Genomic DNA, 12,617 nt, shown 5'->3' on the forward strand with positions numbered 1-12,617 from the left:
CTGGACATCAGGAAAAACTTCCTGACTGTTAGAGCAGTACGACAATGGAACCGGTTACCTAGGGAGGTTGTGGGCTCTCCCACACTAGAGTCATTCAAGAGGCAGCTGGACAACCATCTGTCGGGGATGCTTTAGGGTGGATTCCTGCCTTGAGCAGGGGGTTGGACTCGATGGCTTTGTAGGCCCCTTCCAACTCTGCTATTCTATGATTCTATGAGATGTCTTCTCTTTTGCACAGATTAGTCTCTCTGCAAAGGGCTCCCCTTTGAATAACAGCCTGGTCCTTCCCCAAACCCTATTTTGTTACCAACAAGCGGAGCAGGGGAACATGATCACGTTTTACACCTTACGTTCTGTCCAAGGCAATTCTGCTACGAAGCATTGCTCAGAGTGGCGTCCACATTCCCCACACCCTTTGTGTGCTACAGAAACGTGTTTCTAGACGAGGCGCCTACTGTGCAATCTCCCTTCCTTGTTCACGGAATTTTACCGGTGGGTTGAAGCGACCAATGTAACCCTCCACTTGTAATGTGCACACACACTCACACACACTGTGTTTTTCCACTCCTCCTCCTGTTTGTTTGTTTGTTTGCTTTGCTTTTCACAAAAGAGGAAGGAGGAAAAGCTAGAATAGCTTTGCCACATCTTTTGATTGGTAGCACTAGGAATGCATCCTCAGTGTGTCACAGAAACGGCCTATCTAAAAAGTTTACTGGAGCTACAATATAGCCCCAGCGAAACTTGTTTCGAGTTCTGGCCATGACTGATAAAACCCCATTAGGACTGGCTTCTTGCATATGTGACTTGGTTGAGGTTAGGAAATGCAAGTTCCTGCTCTTTGCAAGCTCACATTGCAGTTCCTTTGGGTGCATTTGCTTTTTGCCTGCTGTTTTGTGGCTACCAAACTGGTCTTCCACTGAGTCAAGATTTTAGAGTTTAGAGATGTTTACCAGTTGAATGTTGCCCAGCTGAAGTTTAGAGACATTCATTCCTTAATGTTTGCCCAACCAGTCATTTCTAGTTCCTGTATCTGTTGAGCTGATGGATATCATTAAGAAGACCAGTATAATTTCTATAAGGTTGTTTTTGGTAACTAGCATCTGAAACATTGTCCAAGGCCTTTGCAGTTGCAAGATCATATAGAAAATGGCTCCTGTTCCTGTGATAGGCACTTACTGTGAAAGACACTCCTTGTATTTGCCTGTTGTAAATATGAATAACTATTCATAATTTAATCATTATTTCTTAATTCAGAAACTAGATACTTTACCGTATAAATGTAAGGCTAAAGTGGCTCAAAATCTAAACAAATGCACGAGAAAAAGGGAGATAGATAATGGTGGAAGTTAAAATCGCAGCAAATCAGAGAGGGCTGGAGAAAACAGAGGTGTAGCAAGGACTGGATTTTGATCTGTTCCTGCAGATTATTTTTCTTGTAAGCTGCATTGAGAACATATGAACCCAATGGTTGAGCAAGCTGTCCCAGACCTAATTGAGAAATGCACCTAAAAGAATTATTGGCACATAGCACTTTGAAACCATTTTCTTAGGGGAAAACATACATGTTTTAACAAAAGGTACTGTTTTTATTTTTAAATTCAGTTTTGGCGGCTAGTGAGTAAAGATAGTAGGTTTGCAATACAATTTCTTCTGGTACTTTCTGTCTCTCTCAGAGATGCCTGAAGGCTAGATTTTTAATTATCAAGCTCCATTTTGGTAGTAGCAATAGCTGTCTTTTGTAGTTTGTCTAAATTGGGTTATAAGGCTGATAGGGAATTTCATAGGGATTTTTTAAAATCTAAGGCAGCATTAACCTTGGTTTGTAAGAGATCTCACTTGTATCACATTTAAGATTTAGCTGTCTTTGGATCTTAGGAGATCCTACCAGCCACTGCTGCTGTGCTATCTTGGCTGTACGAGCCCATTGAAGTAGCAGTGCCTGGTAGAATGCACTTTAGATTTCCTTATCAGTTTTTGGAATCACTTCCTAAAATCAGCACACCAAGTGATATCCCCATGCCAATGCCAACACTTTAAAATGCTTTGCTGCAACATTTGGGCATAATTTTCTGCCTTCATCTCTCTCCTGAATTCTACTGCCTGAAGCTGCCTCTTTCACCTCACTGCATGGTAGGGCAGCCCTGCTCAACTTCCAATGGTGATGATGAGTACCGATAGGTTTTGAGCCAAAACAGGGCCACTGAAGAACAAGTGGGAACTATTGGGTTGCTCAGGGAAACCCCAAGCTTTGCAGAAGTACAAAACACATCCATAAAAACACACACAAAGGGGCCAAGCAAAACAAATCAAGCATCCCAAGGAAGACTGAACATACTGGCTCAGTTCAGACGTCAGTCAACACAGTGTGAAAACTCCACTCAATGGTGGAGCTTTTAGGAGGTATTCCCCACACAACATGTTCTAACCGTTGTGTCACTACCGTGGAGTTGAGTAAAATCCATTGTGACATTTGATTCACGGTTCCTCCGCCCTCTCTCCTCCTCCGGTCCTCCTAATGGTATCCCATCAGCCATTGCTACAAAAAATAAATCCCGGCTGCTCTCCTAGAATGGCACTTGCTCCTTTTGCCACTCTTGCCAGCAAACTCTGTAGCCAGTGGGAAAAGTCTACTCAACGCAACGGAAAACTCCATGGAGCCTGCCACACAACAGTTGTGCAGGAAGTCTCCTCTGCACAGTGTGGATATTCAGTGTGGAGTGTTTTCCGTGGAGTTTTCCCGCCAGACAACACGTTTCTCAACGGTGGTGTAACAACTCAACTGTGGAATTCTAAAACCACTGTTGAAAAATACGTTGTCTGAACTGAGCCACTCAGTAGCCATATTCAGCTGAGTGATGTTTGGGAAAGACCTGAAAACTGGAAGTAGGGGAATAGTGAATTGCCTTGCTTGAGTCCTGAATCGCATATAGTATCCCAAAGGAAGGACTGACTGACTGGAACCATGAACAAGAGCACTCCTGCGGGAACACAGGGATACATTGCAACATTTTGTTATAGGTCTCACATATTTTACTATTTGGGAAAGGCAAGAGGCCTATTCCTTAGCTATTCCTGACCTCTCTTCTTTCACCGCACTTTTTAAACATTTTTTAAAAAAGTTTTGCCTGTAATTTCAATCTCTAGTAAAGTCTGTTTTCTGGAATTTTTTTAAAACTGGATAACGCTCTGATCCGGAATAGATTGTGATCTGCTTCAGCCTTTTTGATTTGCATCAAACATGCATTAAAAGCTCTCCTTCTATAGGAGAAGTGGAATGTAAGAACCTAAAGGCCTATCTAGTCCAGCATTCTTGTGCCCATCATGGCCAACCAGATCCTTATGGAAAGCCAACAAGCAGGGCAGGAGTGCAATAACATCCTTCCATTCATGTTCCCCAGCAACTGATGTTGAGGGACATGCTGCTTCTCATACTGGAGATAATCATAGAATCATAGAATCATAGAATAGCAGAGCTGGAAGGGGCCTACAAGGCCATCGAGTCCAACCCCCTGCTCCATGCAGGAATCCACCCTAAAGCATCCCTGACACATGGTTGTCCAGCTGCTTCTTGAAGGCCTCTAGTGTGGGAGACATATACACACCATTGGTAGCCTTGTTTTCCATGATTATGACTGACGGCCTTTTAAATTCAGCCAAGTTGGTGACTAACACTACACCTTGTGGTAGCAAATTCCATAGTTTAACTGTCCTACACACTGTGTGTGTGTGTGTGTGTGTGTAGGATATTTTTGGGAATATCGTACAAGAAGAAAAGGGTAAATTCCCCTCCCCTGATCAGTCCATCCAGGAGCTCTTAAAAAGATACCTGCAGGTCACGTGGTTAATGTCACATGTACTTTAGCTCTTAGAAACTGATTACCCCCCCTTCAGAAACATGTGGTGGGAAATTTTCTGCCACACATCACAAGTAATGACATAGCTGGAGAGTGTGTGTTATTTCTTACATCAGATAATAGCTTTGAATGTAGGATTTCCATGAGATTTCGCCCTTCGGTGGGCAGCCGAGTTCACTGAAGCTAATTTTGAAACCGTGCTTTCTTTCTGCCCTCTTATTTATTGGCTTACTTTGCCCCTCGTTATTCTTGCATATGGGCTGCCTTTGACCAGTGTGGAAGCCTTAATTTACCATGTTTTTTCATCCCTTTGTCTTGTCCAGCTGTGGCGGATCTGCAGAGGATGTTCCCCACACCACCATCCTTGGAGCAACACCCAGCTTTCTCCCCTGTGATGAGCTATAAAGACGGCATTAGCTCAGAGACAGTGACGACGTTGGGGATGTTGGAAAGTCCCGTGGTCAACATGGTTACAACTCAACTCACTGAGTTTAAAATGGAGGTGGAAGATGGATTAGGGAGTCCGAAGCCAGAAGAAGTCAAGGTAATATTATAGAGCTGCGACATGGGTTTCTTCCGGGATTTGCACAACCTGCAACTAACAAAACAAGAATGCAAATTCTTCGTCCAGAAATCTCAAATGCTTTAAGTGTGCACATGAAGTACTGTGGCACCTTATAGCTGAACTGAGCTTGTGGCGGGGTTGTAGCTCAGTGCTATAGCATGGATGCAGGAGGTTCCTAGTATCTCCATACTATTCAGATACTATTCAGTTCCTAGTATCTCCAGCTTAAAGGATCAGGTAGCAGGTGGTGGGGAACACTCCTACCATATTTTATTTATTATTTATTTATTAGATTTATCTCCCACCTTTTATCCTCACAACAACAACCCTTGTGAGGTAGGTTGGGCTGAGAGTCTGTGACTGGCCCAAAGTCACCCAGGGAGCTTCCATGGCCGAATGGGGACTAGAACCTGGATGTTCTGACTTCCAGTCCAACACTCTAACCACTACACCACATTGGCTCTCCTGATACCTTGTAGAGCCACTGCCGGTCTGTGGCGACCTGGGGTCTCCAGTACGGTGCACATGAGCACCAATGTACACACATACAGCTCTCATGGCACCTGGCAGGCACCCTACCTCTCCTGATTTTAATTTTGTTCCTTAATTTTGTGTGTGTGTGTGTGCATATATATTGAACTGAGAGGCAAAGTGTAGGGCTGCCCTCCAGCACCATCTTCATTTGGGTTCAAAATAGTTGGTTTGTGTTTTAGACCTCAGACCCCACCTTTACCTGGTACACAGGCAAATCCTTGGGCAAGTTGCTTTTAATTTAGTCTCGCCAGTTTGCTTTCTGGGAAATGAGTGTTTTGGAACCGGCCATGCCCACCGTGGCAGCCATTTTATGAGAGCACCTGGTAACACTGTCAAAATGTGCAGTGTGCTCACCAACCCAATAAAGATCAGGACCCCTGGTGTAGAAAGCACACTAGATGGAGCAATGGTCTGATTTTAGGCGTCAGTGTTCTAAGGTGCTGCAGCGTCTTGCAGCTACAAATATACAAATATATTATATTTATATTGCATGTATTATTCTGTATGAACAGCGGAATTCACTTAATCCTCTTAATGAGGGGTCCATGTATATTAGCATTGTCTTCTACCTGTTATGTAGCTGTATAGGACTAGGCTTCCTTCTACCAGGGGCCATAATTGGAGTAGGTGTATCAGTCTAATCTACTCCTCAATATGCTCCTGGAAAGGAGAGAGGAACTGCTGCTGTCAAATACCAGTCCCTCTTCAGCATAATAATAATAATAATAATAATAATAATAATAATAATAATAATAATAATAATTCTTACCCGCCTCTCTCTGGTTCGAGGCGGGGAACAACGTCAAATACAAAAATACTATAAAATACATAAAACTGATTAAAAACATGTAAAACTAATGCATTATTAAAATAACAGCCAGACATCTTAAAATTCAACTGGGTAGGCCTGCAGGAAGAGATCAGTCTTTATAACTTTTTTTAAATTCAGAAAGATCGTTAGCATGTAGGTTTCTTTAAGAAAACAGCTCCTCACTCATTTTCTTACTAGATTCTCTCAAAGCAGAAAATGGATATGATGCAAGTGGAAGCAAGGCAATGTTGATTTATTAAGTGAGCTCCTTTCTCCTGTACTGGTCCCTGTAAGGAACTAGTTTCTAGATTATGCTCAGATCTAGCAATTCTTTAAACTTCCATATTAGTTTTACGGAAGTAACTTTGCCAAGGTCCAAACTAAAGTAGACCTTTCCCGTTTATTCGTTCTCCTAGATTCCTCTAATTTCTTGTTTCTGTAAATAAACACCAGGTCAATACATCTAAATTTACTTTCCATAAATATACATCCTTCAACTGTCTGAACACACACACTCAAGCCTGATTGAGAGAAAAGGGAGTGGGGAAGAGGAAGACAGAGAAAAGAAAGTCAAGAGATGAGATCGGGCGTACCCTCTCACTTCTCTTTACTTTTGAACTTCAACCTTGGCAAACAACTCTAGGTTCTTTGAAAACTTGGATCTTAGGACAGATTCAGGTTTCATTTTAAGTGAAAAGGCATGCTTCTGTTTTGTTTTTGGTTTTTTGCCCCACGCATGATGTTACACACGTAAAGAACAGATTAGAAGATGTGTGTCTTTGTAAAGTCAAGTGGAGGCCAAGACTATATTAGGCCAAGGAGGTTCCGGGAATAATGGACTGATGCAATTCACTTGTAACGCCAGGCCGTAATTTGGTCCTACAAGAATGAATCTTGAAGTGATTCAGGCTTGTGCACTGCCTCTCTCACTTTCGTGCCATGATCCAGGACGTCTGAATATAATTTTGTATTTCCTTGTCCGCTTCCTCGTTTGGTTCCTTCTGTTTTGGCACATTTGTAAATGTTAGATGTATTCCAGCGCACTGATTACTAGTTAGGGTGTGTGTGTGTATGTAAATATGTATATACTGTATATATTGGGTTGGACCCAGACTAAGTTAGCTATGAATTAACTTAAGCCCCCATTGATTCCAGTGGGATCTAATTGCGTTTTATTTAATCTGGATCCATCCCATTGTTTCCAGTTGTCAAAACAATATCAGTCTTGAGAATTAAATGAAAATGTGGGTCAAGATTGCCGGTAGAGATTAAAAAGCCATTCCCCCGCCCCTCTCCAGCAGGCATTCATAACAAGAGATCAGTGTTGTCTAGACAGTTTTGTGACTGCATATGGGTTTCATCATCAGCCAACGAACGCACCAATACACTTTCTGGCTGCCTCTACTTTACGACTGTGTGTGTGTGGATGTGGATATGTGTGTTTATGACGGGGGAGAGAGTGCATGCACCCACATGAAGTTCTGTATACCGTCAAGGAAACCTCCCCATATAAAGACATGTGATGGTCATGTGAGCCAAGGAACTTAAGTGGCTGCACATCCCAGTGACATCACTTTAGTCATCGTTAGAAAATGTGTGGCTCAGCTTAGCAATGCGCTCACCATCCAATCCCTTCATTTTTCAATGGTCCTCATAAGTCTTTTGTTGTCTGCCATGGAAAGAAAATAGAAGCTTCAGAATGAGTTTACACAGGCAAAACATGGGAATGCCTATTTAAATACCACAGGTCTTTCTTGTTAAAGCATAAATCGTTGTATTCTAACTATGGCCAAAGGGTTAGATTACAGCTGGGGAGAATCAGATTTAAATCCCCATTCAGCCCTGAAGCTCACTGGTTGACCATAGGCCAGTTCCTGTCTCTCCACCTAACCTTCCCTCATAGTACCGCTGTGATGAAAAAGTCCTGAGTGCTTTGGAAGAAGGGCAGGATAATAATAATTGATAGATCAACATGTAGCATGTAGATTTGTAGCAGTCGTATTTAAGACTGCCCTGGTTTTGGGATGTGTATGTTGTGGGTTTTTTACCCATAACAAAACTGGAAAGAATACCTTGGTCTTGTGAATGCAAACAATGTCATCTTTGACTCAGTTAAGTATCTGCAGCTGTAAGGGCGAATAGTGTTTAGTCTGAGAGCTGTATTAAATGTAGGGCTAGCCCAAAAATGCACATGCCTTGCAGACATAACAAGGGCAGATTCTTAACTAGGTCCTTTCAAATACAATTTATTCACTTTCCATTCAGTGTATATGTATATTTAATGTAATGGGTTGGCTCAGGAAAAACTCACAACAAAAAACAAACTTGCTATAATATTCCTATGGGAAGGAGACACCTTTCTCTTTACGCTCTCTCTTAGCTTCCTCACCCCTCTCCTTTTTTGTTCCACTCAGTTACTCTTTCATTGTTGCCTGTTTTTTCTCTATTCTCTCGAGAGCCCAAATCCCTTGATATTACCCAAAATAGGGGGTGGTGGTGGTGGAATGAGTTCAGTTTCCCTTCCCTTCTCCTGCAATGTGTAGTAATGAAATGCATGAAGCGATCTCATATCGTGCATTTCCCTACCTCGGCTGTACATTATTGGCTGCCACCATCGGGGAGGCAAGGAGAGATGTCACATGATAATACCACATCAGGCTTTTCATTACTGCATATCACAAGGCGGAGATGCTAGACATGAGGGCCCCCGTTTTTGACAGCAGCTGAGGGTTTGGGTAAAGTCTAGCTCCATACTTATTTTCAGAAATCCTGAGCAAAATGAGAGTCCAGATGAAAATATCTACCAGTCACAATTATATGTGTGTGTGTGTGTGTGTTTCCTTTTCATAGAAAGTGTAACTGACCAGGGCTGCTGTATTAGAAATAATGTAATTCCTTGGCATTTGCAGGATTTCTCCTTTGTGCACAAAGTTTCAACTTTTCAGCCTTTTATGGGCTCCTCCATGTTCGCTCCGTTGAAGATGCTACCAAGCCAGTGCCTGCTACCTCTGAAGGTTCCAGAGGCCTGTGTCTATCGGCCTTCCTGGGCTATTCCTCCAAAAATTGAACAACTTTCTTTACCGCCTACGGCTGCTTTCATCAGAGATGGTTACAAGTAAGTACAGCAATGGAAACTGGATATACCCATGCATTTTTTGTATATTCATATAGGGGATAGTTTTGCCTTCGTTGTACAGCACCATGTACAGCACCATGTACATTGATGGTGCTATATAAATAAAATAATAATATGTGTGGCATAAGATACTAGTTCCCAGCCTTGGGATTTACTTTGCCCATAGTGAAGGGGGAGAGCATATTTGGAAGTGCCAGTTTTTGTAATGAGAATGTTTCGAACAAAGTCCTGCTGGGATGGGTGCAGCCATATGGAGATTCGTCTCCACCGTTGTCTTTCCCAACAGAGAGACAAATGGCAGGGATGGCTGCTTACTCACTGTTTGGTTGATGATCAGGTTATGAAGTATCTTTATATGCATGTATATGTGATATCCGCAGTTACTTCACTGGGTAAAGCTAATTATTTTCATAATTTCATAATCACATAGATCGGACTGGTGGTTGACATTGCCATTAGGTGCCCTTTGCATCTCATAGCTGTATAGCTCTTGGAGGGCTTACCTCAATGCTGATAAAGTTTTTTCTCCCGTTGCTTCCACGCTCAGCTTCCTGCCTCTTCCAAATTCTGACATAACAACCTGCCAATTTGCTGTGCTCTGATCCAGTCTATTCTGAAGTTAGTGTCAGTATATTAGCTAAGAATTAATTGGAAACTAGCTTCACTCTTCATATGAAATGCAAAGCCCAGCTGCTAATGTTGAAGCACAGCAAGAATTGAAACGGTGAAATGCATGAACCCCCTTAAAAGCTAACATACAGTGCAGGGCTCTCCCGCAGCAGTGAATTAATTTTAGAGAGGAAGCAGCTTGTATCTTTATATCCGTCCTTTATATCAATCACTTTCCAGCTCCAAAGAATCTTCGGTGCTCTCAAAGGAATTGCAGAAAAATCAAAAATCAAAAAAAATAATAATCATCATCCTCGTGAAGCCTTGACATTGCACAGGCAGCAATTTAATTCCTGGTTTTCTGTAATAGTAACTACTTCCCAAGACCTGAGCTGATTATTAATTGCAGGTATTTATTGGGATAAAAATCTCTTATTTCCAGTGTAATCCAATTAGAGCAAAGACTATTACTGCAGGCTTCTGCCAAAGAGGTGATTGCTAATCAAGATTTCTAGGTCACCTTTTGTTGTTTCTCTAAGGCACTTCCTGAGCTTCAGCTTCTGCTTTCTGAACCTGTAGCCTGCTTTTTTCGTTTCCCTTGACTGGCACTCGAGTCAGTTAGAGATAACAAGAAAATTATTCCAGAGAATCAGGTTTCACCACATTTCCGTCTCGGATTGCTGGCAAAATGAGAGTTCAAAATGAATATTTAAACTTCCGCGTTAACTGAAAAGGAACGTAGATGCATTAAATCTGCAGGATTCCACTCCTTCATCAAGGGAGCGATTGGCATAAAGAGCACATTTTAAGGGAAGTGTTTTTATTAGCAATGTAAGTAGGGACAGTTATAGAGATCTGTTTCCATGCTGCCCTTAGAAATTCATGGCAAGATTTGTGTTCGTCATGTGCAAGAGGTTTCTTGTCAGAACAGAGGACCATGTTCTGACAGCAGATAATGATGAAATTATGAATAACGTGATGGGGGAATAGTGACCTCTCCTAGCATTTGTGGCACAAGCAGACTGACAACATACAAAGGAGGCAAGACACAGAAAAGAACTGAATTTGGCCAGTTTAGGAAATTTACCTGGGATCTTGTAGGTATAAATCCATAGAATCATCGAATAGCAGAGTTGGAAGGGGCCTACAAGGCCATCTAGTCCAACTCCCTGCTCAATGCAGGAATCCACCCTAAAGCATCCCTGACAGATGGTTGTCCAGCTGCCTCTTGAAGGCCTCTAGTGTGGTAGAGCCCACAACCTCCCTAGGTAACTGGTTCCATTGTCGTACTGCTCTAACAGTCAGGAATATTATCCATATTCCAAAGTAAGCACTTTAAATACTATTATTTCTATAGATTAGAAACATAGATTTGTAGTGCTCCCCTTGTACATAATTTGGCAGTTTTACTTGGAATTGCAAAGTATTGCAATGCAAAACATGACTTAACACACTTAGTTGATACTTCTTTTTTAAGGTTTGGTACACTTTTCATTCTCTGTCCTGCACTGTCAGAATGCTCTTCAGTCTTGTTGATGAGATCATCTGTGCCTCCAATATCAGGGGCAGTAAGCCGATATACACCAGTTGCTGGGGAACATTGGCGGGAAGGTGCTGTCGCACCCATGTCCTGCTGTGGGTTTCCCCTAAGCAGCTGGTTGGCCACTGTGTGAATAGAACGCTGGACTAGATGGACCCTTGGCCTGATCCAGCAGGGTGCTTCTTAATGTTCTTATGCTATGCAAATGACTTTCCCTTAATGACTGTGCCCTGTGGATCAGAGGCCACCCTGCGTTTGTATCCAACTCCCATTTAGAATAACTTTGTGTGAAGATCTTGTGCAGTCAGCCAGATATATGTTCTTTTTCTCCCCTTGTCTGCTTGTAGCAACATACCCAGCGTTGGGAGCCTGGCCGATCAAGATTATCTTCAGATGAACACTCCCCAGATGAGCACTCCCGTGACGCTAAACAGCGCTGCCCCAGCCAGCAACAGTGGAGCGGGAGTCCTGCCTTCCCCGGCCACTCCTCGCTTCTCCGTCCCTACGCCACGCACACCCAGGACCCCGAGGACTCCAAGAGGTGGGGGAACTGCCAGTGGACAAGGATCCGTCAAATACGACAGCACAGACCAAGGGTCGCCAGCCTCCACACCCTCTACAACCCGGCCCCTCAATTCTGTGGAACCAGCCACTGTGCAACCCATTCTAGAAGCCCACAGCCTGTACGTCACGCTCATTCTTTCTGACTCCGTGCTGAATATCTTTAAAGATAGCAACTTTGACAGCTGCTGCATTTGCGCTTGCAACATGAATATTAAAGGCGCAGACGTGGGGCTGTATATTCCAGATTCGTCGAATGAGGACCAGTATCGGTGCACTTGTGGATTTAGTGCAATTATGAACCGCAAACTAGGGTACAACTCTGGCCTGTTCATTGAGGATGAATTGGATATTTTTGGCAGGACTTCAGACATCGGCCAGGTAGCAGAAAGGAGGTTGCTCATGTGTCAGACCACCTTAATTCCGCACCTGGGAGAGGGATCCAAAAGGGTTCAGGAGCCCCCGACGGGCCTTCTCATCCTCCTTCAGAACCAGCACACCCAACCTTTCACCTCCTTGAGCTGCTTGGACTACATGTCTGCCACCAGCCGACCAACACTCCATTACACAAACTGGAGCTATGACAGAGTTCAGGCAGAAAGCAATGACTCCTGGATTGAGTGCTTCAATGCCCTGGAGCAAGGCAGGCAGTATGTGGATAACCCCACAGGCGGGAAAGTGGATGAGACTCTCGTCAGAAGTGCCACCGTGCACTCTTGGCCTCACAGCAACGGTAAGGGGTTTTCTTCTATTTGGGCGAATCAGTTTTGGGTGTTGAGGTATTATTATTATTATTATTATTATTATTATTATTATTATTATTCATCTCTCTTCTCGCTCATGGCGGTTTTTCTAGATGGACATGACAGGCTTTGCCAAGTCATGCTGTCTTTTACTGATTCAGCAATTTCCTGACTGTTGAGCATGTTTTAAGTATGGCTGCTTTCTGTATGTGTTGGTGCGGATGTATTTTGGTAGGCTTAGTTTCTGAAGGTTTTCTGTAAAAA

The 12,617-nt window shown here is 43.0% G+C and overlaps 1 protein-coding gene across 1 annotated transcript in view; it reads left to right on the forward strand.

Annotated features, from left to right (window-relative positions):
• The window catches only part of MED13L (mediator complex subunit 13L), a 188,501-nt gene that overhangs the window by 134,909 nt on the left and 40,975 nt on the right, over positions 1-12,617 (forward strand). Inside the window, exons 15-17 of the mRNA XM_063144236.1 lie at positions 4,178-4,398; positions 8,674-8,879; positions 11,397-12,343. Of these exons, the coding sequence (XP_063000306.1) occupies positions 4,178-4,398; positions 8,674-8,879; positions 11,397-12,343 (1,374 nt within the window). The remainder of the gene's footprint in view (positions 1-4,177; positions 4,399-8,673; positions 8,880-11,396; positions 12,344-12,617) is intronic.

Source organism: Elgaria multicarinata, chromosome 18 (assembly GCF_023053635.1).
Source record: "Elgaria multicarinata webbii isolate HBS135686 ecotype San Diego chromosome 18, rElgMul1.1.pri, whole genome shotgun sequence".
Lineage (NCBI taxonomy): Eukaryota > Metazoa > Chordata > Lepidosauria > Squamata > Anguidae > Elgaria > Elgaria multicarinata.